The sequence below is a fragment of the Cloeon dipterum genome, chromosome 2 (assembly GCF_949628265.1).
Source record: "Cloeon dipterum chromosome 2, ieCloDipt1.1, whole genome shotgun sequence".
Classification (NCBI taxonomy): Eukaryota; Metazoa; Arthropoda; class Insecta; order Ephemeroptera; family Baetidae; genus Cloeon; species Cloeon dipterum.
Genome location: NC_088787.1, coordinates 17,255,135 through 17,271,946, shown reverse-complemented (window position 1 = coordinate 17,271,946; position 16,812 = coordinate 17,255,135). Strand labels below are relative to the sequence as shown.

Here is a 16,812-nt window from a genome sequence, read left to right as displayed (position 1 = left end):
CTTACGATTTGTACCCACAAGGAAGGCAAACTGGACTGGTTCGAATCGACAACTCACCTGTGAACAAAAGTTTCCATTTTAATATACACGAATCATTTATTCTCATCAAATTAGCTAACAAAAAACATTCAACAGTCGTGTGTTTTCCTTAAGTATTTAATAAATCGAATTCATTCGCACTATGACGATGAGATTCATGGGATGTTAATCAAACTTTGATGCAGTAGCTGGCGTAAAATTCACGACGATGAGCCAGACACGGTGGAATTGGATTTGTCGAATTCAAATACATATTGAGCGTCAAACGCACAAACCTAATCAGCTTGCAGCGATCTGTATTCGGTCGGGCAATAATACTTTGTAGTTGCCTATAAATCAATTGCTGGCCGAAATTGAATGGGGGGCTCTCGGAATCAGAGTTACGTTCCCCTGCACGCTTGGCAGACTGTAATCGAGTTAAATTCTCCGAATCCATCACGACCAGCCTCTGTTTCTATATCGTAAACCGGAATTAATATTGTGGAGAGTGCACAGCACTACGTTTGAACAAACGATTAAAATGCATCGGGAAAAGTCCATTAATAAGTTATTTACATGGCTGATGGTGTTACAATATCAAATGGTTGAATGAGAAAGGGTCTTCTCGGAAATATTAAGTATAAAAATAGATATTTTTGATACTGAATAATATTTAATGACAAGTGGGAAATGAAAAAAGCTCATTTCGAACAAATAAATGGGTTTCAAAACAAATTTTTAAGGAATCACCTAACTTTGACTCAATACCGATACGAATTACTATTCCATGAGCGGAAAATAATCAAATATCTGACTGTCGAATCCACACGAGACGTGCAGTAACGAAGTTAGTCATTCCATTTGACTGGAAATTGATCTTTTTTTCTGACAGCCAGCCAGCCACTCGTGTTGTCTGCTTCTCTGGAGCACGTGCAAGACGAGAGAGTAAATTGCAATCTAGTTGATACACTGCCTGCTTGGGGCCGACGAAAGCGCACGGATTTCGGGAGGGTTTCTTCTTCCTCCTCGCCCTCATCTAGGGGGGATTATTTGCGAGAGAGCAACCACCGAAAGCGATCGTTATTCAGATGCACGCGGCGCCTCTCGCACTCTCGCAACCCCCGACGACTGCACAATTTTATTGCGGTTTTCACTGCGTACACAAGCAATAATTGTACCGTTTTCACAACAAACGCATGCGAAATATTTGTCTGATCCGATTAGCAGCAGCAGGTGCTTGGGCAGAAAACGTCTTATATTCAAATTCGCTGTCGCTTGAACAATGATAATAAAAGCTTCCCTTTTCATTCCTCAGCACAACGCGAACCGGTTATGCGCGCAAAAAGACTCATGCTTCTAATTTGAAAAGCTGTCCATCGCACACTCGACGCACGGCGCTCTCTCATGAGCAAATGAAGTTGAAATTTTTAATGCCTCGTCATGTGGGGGATTCGAACGAACCCCTTCCGTGTCCAACAGTTTGAAAAAAGTGTGTTAGCCACGTCATCCAACCCGCAACATGCACTATTTTCCACCTCCCTCCCTCCAACCCTTCGCATGATACTTCCCCTCCGCGCCAATTACGCAATATGTAACACGATAAGAACCCCGCGTGAATATGAATGAATTTCGTTCCTACTACCCTCCACCAGATGATCCACGCTCCGCTGATTCGCAACCCTTTTGAAGCCGTGTCAAAAAGTTGCCGATTTTTCCCCGGTTTATTCGCCCGTAATTCGCGCACACGTTTTTTAGAAACACGCGTACAATTTTATCCATTTAATTATGCCAGCGTGTTTGTTTATCTCGGTTGCCAGCCGCTGCTGCTGCTGCTGAAGTCCACCGTGGCTGGTCGGTCGGTTGCCATTCGGCAGCATTTTGCGGTCGTGCGGAAAACGAGTCCCTAAGCATCAGCGCAGACATCGTCCTATACTCAACGCGCCTGCTCACCGCTCCGCTGCAGGAGTAAACTCCGAAATTGCCCGCACAGCTGCCAAAATTACTTTGCAAAAGCAATCAAATAGAATTTAGTTGCTTCTGAGCGTAGGAGAAAATTCAATTTACTTCTCATATCTATGCAAGTGATAAATTTGGAGCGAGAAAGAAGTTCGTTTCCAGTTACATTGAATTGTTATTCAACGGCAAATAAAACGAGACATACTTTATTCCCAGCATTTCGATTGCCCTCAATTAATTTTTATCAAATTTACTGTTCGCTTCTCTGCGACTGTTATCGATGGATGGAAAAGTACACATCCCTGGGGTACACTTGATCCCCTAGGTAGTACTTACATACCTAGGCCCCTTTGATTCATTATGAAAACCACTCGCGGTAATTGCACCTCAAAATAATATTCGGCGTCATCTGCTGGCTAGTTCCTTTGATGGTGCGTACGCACAGCCGGTCGTATAATTATGACAAATCGACCAAAATTACCCGGCAAAACAATTTGTTACTTTTATCATTTATTCATGCGCGTGGTTTCGTTGCAGCAGCTGCGCCGAATTCGAACTTCAGCACGCGATTTCTGTTCGGCGGGCTCCAATTTCTTTTTATTCACGACATAGTTGCTCAGCGGGAGACTATTGAAAAGTCGTTTTGCACCATGCGGGCGCTCATCAAATTCATAACTCGCAAAATGCACTTTCGTCTCGAGCACCCTTCACTCGTCTCCCAGTTGCCCAGAGTGCAAGTCGCTGTCGCCCAGACAAAAGCGAATTATCGCGCGAATCATTTTGCTTCGAATGATGAGAAAAATCAATGTGCTCCGCAATGAAAACGTGCGGGGATGCACAACATAATACGTAAGAGGGAGGATTTTTATGCTGCGCCTGCACCGCACAATGAACTGCTACGAAGGAAAAAACCAAGAGCACCTGGCGTATTCGTCGCTTAACACGCGCTCTGAATGCGAAGACATCAAGTTTATCTTGTGCATAATGTTCCTGTAAGCTAGTTATTATGATGAAAAATAGCTACAAAAAAATGTTTATGTTACACTACAACTGCATTGAGAACTTTTTCTACACTTCCTTAAAAAAGTGTTGTGAAAATAAGAATCATAAACTTCCATATAAGCCTCAAACAAGGTTCAGTGATCTTTACCATGACATTTTCTAACATTTGAAAATTTTTGGTGCGGTCCACAGATCGACATCGTTGACTTTTTCCAACGAATTTCTGCATATCTGCGTAGAATATTGATTTAAAATATTTCTAACTGATATGTACGTTCTAAAATGATATGTATGAACAATAAACAACGATATAAATATATAAACATAATATATGTACCGGTTCCCGCTCACACTCCCGCTAACTCAGTTTGTAACCTTTAGATGTCACTTGTAACTGTATGATAAGCTCCTTACTATACCTTCCACCTTCACTGACCGCTCACCCTTGCACGCATACGGTCATGTCGCATTTACCTCTCCGGCCGGGAGCATAATGTCGTGCGCATATTTGACGCTATTAATAACTAATAGACTCGAAGATTATACCGGGGTAAGCATTGATTATAACTGTGATAATTAATATTTGTTATATTCTCGACTCGCATATTGATGCGTTAACTAATTGTTTATATTATGACTTTCCTTTGTGATTTTATTGTGACTCTTTATTATGTAATCATTACAGTCTTAATTTTGGATTAAATACTAATACTACAAAGGAACCAGATGCATTTCCTTTTGGCTCGAATCCCGTATCCCACATAATATCTAATATCTAATATCACATGTTTTATGTATTAAATATTTATCCAATGGCTACCTCACATCATATGCGTTGTGAGCAGAGTCCATGCCAACAAACCGGCCTGTGGTTCCGCTGCTCTAGCCTTAAAAGTCGCGGAAAGGAAGAGCGTATACGTGAATACAAGGAATCGTGACACAAGACACGTCTGCAGCAAAGAGAAACGCCTGCACGAAAGAAAATCTATGCACGTGATGAAACGTGTTGAATTTGCAAATTTGTATAATTGAAGGATTGGATTTTAAAGTACTAAAGATGTAAAGACAGAACTGCTTGACGTAGACCACCCACGTGCTGCTGTTTTATCTGCTGCACGTAATTTTTCCTTGCGGTCATTGCGAAAGACGACGAACATTATTCATAATATATTGAATTAATGTGATAAATTGAACCGTATGCCGCATTGGGAAAATTTTGAAAAAATTAGGGTGGTTTAATTAGATTTAAAACTGAGCCAAACATTTATGTCTGGGGCCCACACCTATACCACACATATTTTTTCCTCAACAGGCACAATAAAACCCAAAAAAATCAGCGTAATACAAGTCCTATCTACCGCATCAATGGTCACGGATTAAAAATAGCAATTTGCTAACTTTAAAATCCGCATAGTGATATGAAATTATAATGTGCTCTTGACCGATTTCGCCATGAATACTGAGCATGAATTTACACGCGCATCCGTCAAGCGATTTCTCGTAACATTTTGTTAAATATTCATTTGATTTAAGTTGAATTTTGGCCAGCTCCAATCTAGCACTCGGCATGGATTCTGTGAAACGAGCCTTTTAAAGCCACGTACTGCGGATAGCACGCGATTTTTACTTTCCAGGTATTCTTGTGGCTGGACGCTGGAGCCGCAGAGTGAAAAAAGTTGCCCCGTGGTGCAGAAAAAACGGTCGCACAGCACCCAACGGCAGGCGCAGCTTTATTGAGGGTTTTTCGAAACAGGCTGCCTGCAAGCAACGCGTGAGACGAAATTCTCGGAAATCCACTAAAAAGCAGCACTTTTACGCGCAAGTCCAGGCCTCGTGAGTTTGTAGCGTTCGCAAATGTTTAGGGTTCACGGGGCTTCCGCACTTACGCCACTAATTGCTGCGTGTTTACCGCGAGGTTGTGTTTTGAGCCATTCGATTGGCACCAGATTAATTTATACTCAACGTTAAATTTACAACTCCTCGCTTTGACAGGTGATTACAGTCTAATTGAATGGCGCGTGAGAGCTGCAATAAAACTCGACCAGAGTCGCATCATGCCACAATTTGCGTATTAACTGAGCTGCATTCCCGTCGAATTACGGAATGGTTCAATTAAAATCGAAATTTATGGACAGCATTTCATTCCATTGTTATTGTTACATCAAGGACAAAGTGAAATTGTTGGATCAAAATATGGAGACAAAATTTACGGCCATATTGAAATAAAAATTCTCTTTTGTCGGAGAGAGAATTATAACTAACTCCTCATTTACGCATCTGGACAACTGCCTATCCAGTTTATTGTGGAGCGGAGGTCGTCAACTTTTCGCGTGTTCTCGCGTGTGCAAGCCGAGCGCCATTTTTGTCGGAGAACGATGCACGTCGTGTGCAGCAGCTCGCACTCTCTGCACTTAGGGCGGCACCCTCGCGTCTGAAATAGGGGTTGCCGCTCCTGCCGCCTGCTTTTCGCGATCGCACTCCCTGTCGATGTCAACGGCGCTTTTTTACCCGATTTACTTTTTACGTCGTGTCATTATAGGAGAGAAAAAATAAGCTTGCTGGTCCATATGACCGGCCAACAGCAAAGCTAGGGTGGCACTCGATTTTTCATTGCAGCTTCCACGGGTCAGAAAAGAGACAGATCAGCAAATTGGGTGATATTATAACACTAAAAAGAGAGTCTCAGCTTCTTTGTCTCGCGGTAAAAGCTGCTGGCTTGGCCAAGGGTGAGCATTGAGTGATAAAGAGCCCCTCGTTTGTCTCGCCAAATTTTCATCCTTCCCTACTATATACCTTGATGTATGAGCGGCCTAAAAACTGACGTCATGACTTGTAAATGATAAGTGAGGGAGGCGGTCTTCAGTTTATAAATTAACTTATTCAACTTTTCCAGATTTTACGGCTGAAAAAAGATCTCGATGACACATATCTTACTTATCAAAAGAGCGTGCTGCAGCTGCAAGAAAATAAAAATTAAATGACGCGAGAAGTGAAGGTGTTAAAAATAAATATGATTGTTTTTAGTTTTATGATTTAGAAATGAAGAGAGCTGAATAAGTGAAAATATAGATATATCTATCCTCACTTTAAAGATGACATCATACTTTTAATGGTGAATTCCTTCTCAAAATCTATAAAAATTGCTTGATATTTCAAATATTGAAATAAAAAGCAGGTAAAACTTAAATATTATGAAACATCTACAGACAATTCAGACGAGAAGACATCTTTCAAAACGGTGAGAAATTTCTAAGTGCGCATTTTACGCACGAGATAATATCCCCGCAAGTTAAACTGCAATGTTCTCATCGATGTAAACACCTCTTTAGATCGGCAATCACGCAATACGGAAGCCCACCCCTATCCGTTTAGATCAAAAGAACAAGTCAATAACGCTATTTTTGCTTCCTTTTCAATAGCAAGCGCTCTCTATATATATATAATTAAACGGCACCGCAGCGAGAGAAGCCCGAATTAATTAATTTCGCTTTTCTCTCTGTACAAAACGCAATAGGCGGCACACAAAACCCTCAAGCGGCTCTAGACCATCGTCGGCGCGTTTCCTGTTGCACTCTGCGCGAATGCAAACTTTAAAAACCCCATAGCCGAAGTGAAGTGGCTTCCGCGCTACCGAGGGGAGCGGAATAAATACATTTGTGCGCGGGCGTACGTAGATTATGCAGCAAAGGCGCATGTTGCCAGTGCGGCAGAATCAGCCAAGCTTGCAAGCAGCCGCGCACTCAGCTTGATTGCCTCTTCTTTCGAATCCGCACGCATGCGGCTGCAGTTTTAATAGCGTACGCACTCTCAATTCGCTTTGTATTTGTCAACACGAGCATGATAATCACTTACACCACGGGTACTTTTGCTCATCAACACAGTGACACACGTGTTTGTTTCTGAATTATGAACCGTCTACATAAAAATTTAAATTTCACAAATAGGATCAAGAGTATAATATCAATTTTCGTTTAAATCTGAGATGCTAACATACGCTTTATAATATGAAGTAAAACGCTATTTATAAAACTTAATGACTTTATATTTATTTGAGAAAGCATTTGTCAAGCGCGCTGGGGGTCAGCAAAGGTTTCATTTTAAAAATATCCCTGAAGTGCTTTTCACGCTTCTAGAACGATTTCCCTTAAGACCCAACTGAAAAACTCAGCATTGGAACCATTGTATGTTGTATGAGATTTTTCACAAAGCCCGTTCACGCCAAATTATTTTGTGCAAAGACTGACCTCAACTGGAGGCAAACAAAGAATTTTCGGTTGAATGGTAGAAGCAGTGCATACAAGGGATGAAATATATTCTTCTTTATTTCGAGACCTTATTGTTGTCGACGTCGCTGCTGCGACTGAGAGGACAAGTTGTCAGGCTTATTACGCTCGCGGCCAGAAAACGCCAGCACACACATGTACGCCGCTCAACAAATGCCAGCCAGCACGCAGGGTAAAAAGGTAATTTTAGTGGCAGAAAAAAGACCGTAAAAGAACCTAAGGACAAATATGAACCAACAAAAGCATTGTTCGCTTTGTTTTTGTGTGACAGATTGTGATATTGCGATGATCACAAAGAGAAGGAAGAACCTTCTGCGACAGCACTGAGCATGTGAGGATATTGAGTCTTTTGGTGTGTTTTCGCAATGAAAACTTATTTCAAGCATTTTGAAATTCTCATTTCATAATGTTTGTTTCTGGTTATGTGACCCGTGTGTGGCCTAAGCAAATAAAGCAATTAATATTCATTACACTCCCTAAATTGATAGTTACTTAAAAAAATTATAGAGAAAATGTTTGTTAAGATGTCAACACTCGAGGCTGGTTGTACCGTTTCTTTCATAATAAAATGAAAATGTTTTAAAAACTTTGTGAAAGTTTTACCAAAAATGTGTGTATGTTTAATGTGGTGAAACCGAAAATCATAAATGTAGGAATATAACCGTTTTGGTAGAGTTTAATATCGCGTTCTGAAATAACAAAAATTTTCAAAGATGTGCTCCAATTTTGATCTGGTGGCAATCACAGCTGCGATGCATGATTTACCGGCAGCAGAGAGCGATTGCTGACACCATTTGGCGCGTGATTTGATTGATATGCACGCGGCCGAAAGACGAATGCGAACGCGGCAGCTCGTAATTCAAGAGAGCTGTTCGATCGAAATGCACCCGCGAGGAATAAATTTTACATGGAATTACGCTCCTCTTTTATCTCTCGGGTGAATTGCAAAAGAGCTGCTGCTTTTTATTTATCGCTCAGCGTCTTTGTCATGAATAAAACGGAACGCACACGTGAATAATAAGCGAGTGGCCGCCGAGCGTATGCTGCGCTCTGTGTTGCCGTTTTCAGGTGCATCGCGGGAATAGAGGGAATAATGAACTCGCCCGCCGCAATAGCACTTGAGACGCCGTCGACCGGGCATAGTAATGATAATAAATTAAATAACACGGACAGTGTAACGTTCTTGTTTGCCTGCGTGCACGAGGCGGACATGATTGTCGTTTAGCTGCAGATTGGACAAGTTGATTTACCTCCGAAGCAGATGAAAATTATGTTGCACTTTGTAGACTCGATAATGATAAGAATAATTCAATCTTGCGTGATGCCGTCTTTAAGGCGTTAAATAAACTGGATGAACGGGCAATATCGTGCGAGATAAAAACAAGTAAATTGTATGCTTTTGCTCAACTTTGTCAGCGATAATTGAATGGCTGCCAATTTGATACCTTTCCCATTCCAACCCAGCGTCTCAAATGACAATACAACCAGGTAGACCGACCAGCTTACAAGAATCTCATTGTTGAAAACCGAAAATTCTCGGGAGTTGGAATACCATTGTACAGAAAATTACTTCCGTAGACAAAATTATGGGTCTTTCTGATGAATGAACGAAGAGTTTTTCTGAAAAATCAAATCTTAATCGAATATTTGAGCTTTTAAAAGAGAGAATGAAAAATATTTGAACCTTCGTATTTTTTTCCAAATCTTTGAAAGACTCACAAACACATTACTTGTCCTATAGAAAACAATCATTGAATAGTGATGCTAGTAAAATTAAGAATCCACACTTGCTTCATCAATTGTTACGATTGCAAATTAAACTGTCTAGTAATATGCACATGTGCCTTCTTTTTTTTAATCGGGCGTATCATTAGCGTCACTCGAAGATACGTGTGTAATTTTGATCGTTGTCACCGCGCGAGAAGACTTTGCTTATTCGTCTGATTTGCATCGATGTCGATGGAGAACACGCCGTCCTTGTTCTCGTGCTTGGATTTTATCTCTCTGTACATGTGGCTTTTTCAATGTATTATCAGACAACGACATTGAAATGGATTGTCGACGACGATGACAGCACATCCGCCGTATTGACAATGCACTGGACGATTACTCAGATTGATCGAGCTTTTGAATGAAATAAAAACGACTGCGCTGGATATCAAGATGTTCAGGGGAAAAAGAGACGTTGGCTGACATTGAGAATATGCGACGCACTTATTAAAATAACAATTTCACCGCAGACTTCATAAATATTTAGAAAAATCTGCTTGCTTTAAAAGTCAGTTATTTATAGTTTTTTGGATTTATTCCAGAAGACAGCAGCTTTATTTGTTTTAAAATTAATTAACCCCTGTGCAAATAATAATAGCTAATTTATCAAGTCAAAAACATGGCACTAAAATCATAGCTGATATTTCAAATGCTCAAATAAGAGTGATAAGTGATTACGAAGTAATGGGAAGCTGAGATTTAAGAAATTACATATTATAATGTTGAGCTAAAATCTAGAAATATGTGTCGGTTCTACTGATTAAATCTGCAGCTAAATGGGACGTTCGAAGCGGCTTTTTGGCAGCTGCACTACAAAAGCCATATTTTCCTCCGTCCATACAATCTCGCAAGCGGAAAGGATTTTGGTATCCTTGGCAAAGATTCATGGTACTCATAGGATATACCATGAATATAGAGATTGCATTTTGCATCTCATTTTACTCTAGTTTTGTCAAAATTACTTTTAAAGGAGGTTGTGGGTACGTGGAAGCCGTGACAGAAATGCGTATTTCTCATTGTAGTAATTCGTCTTTTATTCATGTCTCGTGGTTTAGTAATTAAGATCATTTTTACTATGTTGACAAGAGGGCTTGCTGGAAAATGGGAATAATCGATAGAATAATATAACTGCATTTTATGCTCCAGAAGAAAATCAAAACTAACTGTATGCCAGCTTGAAGAAAATCTCGGAAATCTCCCCTCTTAGCAGCTTACACAACTGCATTATGCGCGCGAGTGCGTCAATTGCAGCGCGGTAAAAGTCAATGGCACCGAGCTTGTTTCTTTATTTATTTATTTCTTTCTTTCTGGAGGTTGGTTTGGCAGTGCCTTGATCTTGCAGGTTTGTCCCCGTGCGGTGTGGCCTTCACCTTTCTTTCGCTGCAGAGGCGAGTGAGTGAGCGAATAAACGGCGCACTCCCCGCGGCTCTCGTTGCAACACGTTAATTTGTTTGCAGTTGGTGTACCTTCCTACCTTCGAGGAGGCCCTGCTTAATACCAGTATGTCTGGGCAAAAAACTCACTGGCATTGCGCAGCGGCATTATTTCGCATTGCTCAACATTGTGGCAATTGCGGCAGGGTGCAACTCGCTGCTTGCCTGAGTGAGTGTCGACTGAACCGACTGATTTGCGATACTGATCTTGCGTAGGATAGAATGATTGATTACTCACTGACAATGAGCCTCTCAAGACTCGTTCAAAATTTCTGCATTTTCTCAGGCTGGCCTCTCATCCATGCGGTCCATGCCTTGCAATAATGTTTAATTAATTCTAGCAAATTCAGAGTTTACTTTTAATTTGATAAATAAAGGTGTGGTGGACGTCAATTCAGTGAGATTTTCCGCAGTTGAACGAGTTTTTCAAAATCTATGCAAATTAAGAAGTAGTGGTGATATGAATGCTCGGTTTTGCTAGGAAATTAATAATGCAGCCTTGAAGTCACGAGGAGCGCCCAATTGAATAAAAATTCTTAACACTGAAAATGCTCAACTGCATCCGAATACAATTTGCCTGATGAAATGTTAATTTATTTTTTGTTGCTTATTCTGCCTTTTAACCGCAATTTGCTTTTGTCTTTTGGGCTATGGCTGCAAATAATCAATAGGTTGGCATGGATGTATGATACTTGAGATGAAGAGGCACGAATCTTATGTTGAAATGGAACCAACGACAATATTTGCAGAGACAGCTTTTTATTTCATGCGCGTCGTGCGAAACGAGTTCGTTTTCATTGCGATTCCCTTTCTTCCGATTACATAAATACAAGCACACAGTTCCCAAACCTGCACTCGATGCCTGCGGCCACGCAGCGAGACCGATTTAGTAGCGGGTTTAATTTCGGACAATGTGGACGTTAGATTCGTCCGGAAAAGAATTATTCACCTGTCTGAACTCTCGGAGCTGTCGTATCGATCGCAGCAACGCTTCTTGGGCTCCCCGTTGTCCAAAGGGTCCTCCTCAATGTCCCTGGTCTCGTCAGCGGCCACTCTGTCAGCGTCAAAAACGAGCCCCTGGCTGGCCAAAAAAGCGACGGGGTTGCACGGGCCACGGGGGCCGGCCGTCTCCTTGCCCATCTGCTTCATGTAGCTCGCTCTTCGGGGTCGATTTTTCTCAGCAATCGCTGCTTTTTCGGACGCTAACCTGGTCGTGTCGGGCACCTCTCGCGGCTCTGCCTCTGCCATCTTGAACGAGCAGCAGCAGCAGCCAGCAGCACCACGGTCGGCTTGTGACGTCACGCTCTGGCCAAAACAACACAATACAGATGAGCAGCGGCGTGTTGGCGCGCTATTTATTCGTCAGGTGGCAGCAGCAGATCACGGTCGTGAACTTGAATTTGATCGGTCTAGGTCAACCACTCACGGCGCTACGGCAGGGTGGCAGCACCGTCGCCACTGGTCGGTGGTGAATAGTAGACATCACCAAATGTTTTTTACTATCGATATAAATCGATATATATCGTCTGAAAAAATATCGATGTTAAAATATCGTCCTATATAACCTATGTTAAGCCACAAAAAAACATCGATAAAAATCGATAAATATCGTCAGAAAAAATATCGATGTTAAATATCGATTTTTATTTGGCCATGTCTAGTGAATAGAGACATCTAGCGGCCTCAAATAAAGTACTAGCGGGTGTAAAATTGACATTTCGTGTGTGCCGTTCTACGAGCAGCTCGATTTTTGAGAACGAGTACTGCGGAATTCAGCACTTGGCTCGGTGGTATGGACGTATAGTCTTGACTCGGTGACTGCAGTAGCAACCATGAGTGTCGGAGGAAGGGTCGCGAGCGGCCTCAGCAAGCTCAAGAAGAAGCACTTCAGGGTGAAGCATCAAAAAGTGAAGCTCTTTCGTGCGAGCGAGCCGCTGCTTTCGGTCTTCATGTGGGGGGTCAACCACACGGTAAGACCCCGTCTTGTCTAATCAGCCGCTAGCTGATTGTCCAAACTAAGGCCACCCCGCGGCCCATGGCCTCTTCAGGGGCCGATTTCTAATCGAGTGGCATTCATCGTTTTTATCGCGGACCCACCCCTTTTCACACAAAATCCGGCCGCCTGAACGCTGCTAGAATGAATCGTCTCTCGGAACATAATCGCTTATTCATTCCTCGTGTTTATTTATCTTAGGTTTTGTTTGCACAAATCGCATCGGTTCACTTTACACGCATGTATGATGAAGGACGTTTAGCTCTCTCAGTTGACGTGATGGAGTAAAAAATGTAGATCGGTTTTGCAATTAATGCGTATTATTCGCTGAGTGGGTGGTGGCTAAAATGAAACGGACAATTTTGCGAAGTAAAATTTTTTTAGATTGAAGATAATTTGTTGTTATTAACTGTTACAACTGTCAGTTACTCAAACTTCAGTTTATAGATAAGGGTTTAATGGGTAAAATGTCAAAATATCAATAAACAAAAATATCACTTTATAAATTTCGACAAAGTGAACGAATGTTGATAATATTGTATATTATATCATATCACAATCATCATGTTGTGTTCAATCTAGGTTTAAAGTGATTTTTTTATTGCGGATCAGCAGGGCAACTATGCCCCATACATCAACATCCAAAACACAACAAAAAATATAACAAAGCAATCTATTAACACTTCAACTGTTAAGAAGTATTAATTATAGTTAATTTCCCTCCATAGTTTGAAAACATGTTATCCAATTTCACTGAACTGGTTAATAATGCATTTCAGATAAACGAGCTTAGCCATGTGAATATCCCAGTGATGCTGCTACCCGACGATTTCAAAGCGCATTCGAAACTTAAAGTGGACTACCACCTCTTCAACAAGTAGGAAATTTATGAGTTCCACTTGTACATGGCTAAAAAATATATTTTTCAGGGAAAATATGCCAAGCCACTTTAAGTTTAAGGAATACTGTCCATTGGTATTCCGAAACCTCAGAGAAAGGTTCGGAATCGACGATTTGGACTACAAGGAGTCTCTCACTAGGTAATTTTTCTTTGGAAAAACAAAGCGTCTCAACTAATGCCCAATAATGCTCCAGATCTCAGCCTTTACCTGTAGATTCACCCGGCAAAAGCGGTGCCAGATTTTATCAGTCATATGATCGGCTGTTCATAATTAAATCGCTGACCAGCGAAGAAGTTGAGCGAATGCACTCCTTCCTTAAAGACTACCACCCAGTAAGAAGAAAAACGTTAAACTTGTTCTACAGCATCTCACTGTCATTATTCTTTCAGTACATAGTTGAGAGACATGGCAAAACTCTGCTTCCCGAGTATCTAGCCATGTACCGTTTGACTGTAGACGGCGTTGAGCACTACTTTGTTGTGATGAGAAATGTTTTCAGCAACCATTTGCGGACCCACAGGTATTGATCCACTCGGTTGGTGCTTTTCTTTCTCATGCTTTTGTGTTATTGCAATTGCAGGAAATTCGACCTCAAAGGCTCGACTGTTGATAGAGAAGCGTCCGACAAGGAAAAAGAGAAGGACCTTCCTACCCTGAAGGACAATGATTTTGTCAAGGAGGGAATGAAGATCTACATTGGCGAAGAGGCCAAAGAAAAGCTGATTGAAACCCTCAACGCAGATGTTGGGGTGAGTTTCATAAAATATTACTGCTGATGTGTGGGAATTATGCATGGCTGATTATTTTCCTCACAATATGGAACAACTTGTCACTGTCATAAATTTCCACCTTATCGTTGCGATAAAGCCATGAACTCAATGAGAAGGAGAGCTTCATAACTTTTGCATAATGGAATTTCTCCGCATCTGTTCATAGTTCCTTACTAAACTGCACTTGATGGACTACTCGCTGCTCCTTGGTGTGCATGACGTTGCCAGGGCCGAGGAAGAGCGAGCAGCATACCAGGAAGAGGATAACCAATTGGAAGATGATGAAGACTCAAGCGGCTCTGGGGTGGACCAGCGATGGGGTGGAAACGCTGGAGCCTCGGGAGGCATCACCACTCCCCCAGACTCACCAAGGACACTGGTCAGGGAAGCTTCCCTCCATGACGGCTGCATTATACCTGAACTGGACATCTACGCCATTCCCTCCTCAGATTGTACGTGAACGCTGAGTTAATTGTAATTAGGGAATGGCCATTGGAAGAGCTAGCTTATTATTTCAACCAAATTAGAATTTTAAATTGATAACGCCCAGAATTCTGTCATGCCATTATCTATGGGGCATGTTTTTTGTCTTGAAAGTCAAAAATAAATTAAAAATCAATTCATAAAATAACAGTGGTACGAAAGTAGAAGCAACATTGTTGATTAATTCTAAGTTAAAATGTATAGCTTATTTTTATTTGAAACAAAAGATAAAAGATTACATAAATTTTCTCTCACTTTTACTTTGTAGTCAAATTTTTAACATTGATAGAAATTTTTGACTCTTAACATAACCACAAATCAATGTTATCCCAGCCAATAAAATTTGTGTTGTTGCAACTTCCTAATTTTTGCCTATGAACTTGTTTCAGCAGCAGTGGAGAGGAGAGAAATCTATTTCCTGGCCATCATTGATGTCCTAACCCACTATGGGGTGAAGAAGCAAGCAGCAAAGGCTGCCAAGACAGTCAAATACGGCTCAAACGTTGAGGGCATCTCAACGTGCGACCCAGAACAGTATGGCCGCCGCTTTATTGAGTTTCTCAGTAAAGCCATTGAGTAGTCAGTGCGTCTCCTCTGCATCTAGATCTAACCCCTCTTGGTAATCTTTTCATGCCGCGCCCACTTACCCGTAATATTTTGTTTCGCAGATCTTGCTCTATTAAAAACTAACTGACACACATCCGAAAGAGAGAGGAAAACAATAATAATATACCAAACATACTTCTACAATCACTGTTCACGTGTGGAAATGTGTAACCCAAATGCTAAACAAAACTATTTGCCCACCTCTTGTTCGATGTAAGACAATATCTCCCCCGTTCGTAATCAATGTATAAGAGTACTTAAGCAGTTCATTTTTGGCGTCTAGCACAAACATCTGTGAGAAACATAATTTTAACTTCTTGTCACCTCTTCTGAAGCTCAATGTTGATAAAGTACGCAGTTCTGTGGGTCGGCTGGTCTGTGAGTGTGCTTGATTTTACATGTCTTGATCATTTTTGCTGTGACATTTTTGCATTTTAAGTGAAATAATAAAACGTTATCTAAAGAAGAGGGATTTTCCATTAGGTTAATTGGATCTGGAATTTGATTGTTGTACTTTAGTTAAGGGAATGCTACTCTCATTGTCAGAGACAGTGAACGCTGAAATCTTGAGTGAATTGTGAATTTAGTAGTCCCTGCCCGCTTCACATGAAATAATACATGATGATAAACTACTCCAATAAAAAGACGCAATCGCTGAAATCAATACTGTTAGACGTAAATACTTCTAGCGAGTGTTCTGCTCGAAACATTCACTTCATGCAATGATAATTTTCCACCCAAATATTTTCATATCGTGCCTGCCGCCTCTGGATCCAGTGCGCGCACGGTTGCCTTGAAATCGATCTATATTCTTCCATGAAACCGAAATTCAAAGGGCCAGTTTTAATAATTTTTGTATTTACTCATTAAATGACGAGGATGAACTTTTTGAATCTGACAACTTACCCCAAGTTACTCCACCATTGACTGTACTCATTCGCTTACTCATGAGATTCAATTCAAGCTTGAAAACAATAATATATGTTTCATGTCGTTTGATCCCGCGCAGTATTCCCTTTGTCACGATAGGACGTAAGAATTATCTAGCATGACTCTTTGGGATGTGTAAAATGAAAATGATCTTTTAGTCTAAGCGAACCAGTTGTTTTTGTAAAGTTTAGATAGGGAACTATATGATAATTATAAGATAAAAGAGTGTTGTATATTCTTTGTTGTTGAAAATAACTCACTGAAAATATTATACTTTATTGATCCTCTCAAGCCTGTAAATAATACAACTCGTCGATGCCCCAATATTTACATGAATTGTGAGAAAACTCTATTCTAGTGGAAGTCCTTTTTTACTCTATATGCCGTCACTTAATTATACTATTATGCTTGTTGAAAACACCTATTGAACGCGTACACAAGAAAGCAAAACTGAGCAGACAAGGCTTCTTAGTTGATAATTTATATTTCAATGACAAGTAAAGTACTTGCTTAATGGTTCTATGAATACTATAGAGATGGAAAATACTAAACGCGAGTTTAATGTGTATGACCAGCGGCAACAACTCTTTAACTGCAGTGTATGATGGTCTCTTGATATTAAATAAAATCAGTTATTGATTTCATTAACCCGGTCTTTTTTTCCTT

At 40.9% G+C, this 16,812-nt stretch overlaps 2 protein-coding genes across 3 annotated transcripts in view; one reads left to right on the top strand and one right to left on the bottom strand.

Annotated features, from left to right (window-relative positions):
* The window catches only part of jing, a 45,223-nt gene extending 33,455 nt beyond the window's left edge, over nt 1-11,768 (bottom strand). The window contains exon 1 of the mRNA XM_065477255.1: nt 11,412-11,768. Coding sequence (XP_065333327.1) covers nt 11,412-11,710 — 299 coding nt within the window. The 5' untranslated portion in view covers nt 11,711-11,768. The remainder of the gene's footprint in view (nt 1-11,411) is intronic.
* A 378-nt stretch (nt 11,769-12,146) lies between these two features.
* On the top strand, nt 12,147-16,794 carry PIP4K (phosphatidylinositol 5-phosphate 4-kinase). Of its 2 annotated transcripts, none has more exons than XM_065477265.1 (8): nt 12,147-12,432; nt 13,235-13,332; nt 13,385-13,495; nt 13,551-13,689; nt 13,747-13,877; nt 13,938-14,106; nt 14,294-14,579; nt 15,000-16,794. In XM_065477265.1, exons 1-8 carry the CDS (start codon nt 12,295-12,297, stop codon nt 15,188-15,190), a joined length of 1,263 nt encoding a protein of 420 aa, XP_065333337.1. In that variant the 5' UTR covers nt 12,147-12,294; the 3' UTR covers nt 15,191-16,794. The 2 variants fall into 2 exon arrangements, with proteins under 2 accessions (XP_065333337.1, XP_065333338.1); XM_065477266.1 differs by having other exon boundaries at nt 12,148-12,432; nt 15,003-16,794.
* Nucleotides 16,795-16,812: the final 18 nt, after the last annotated feature.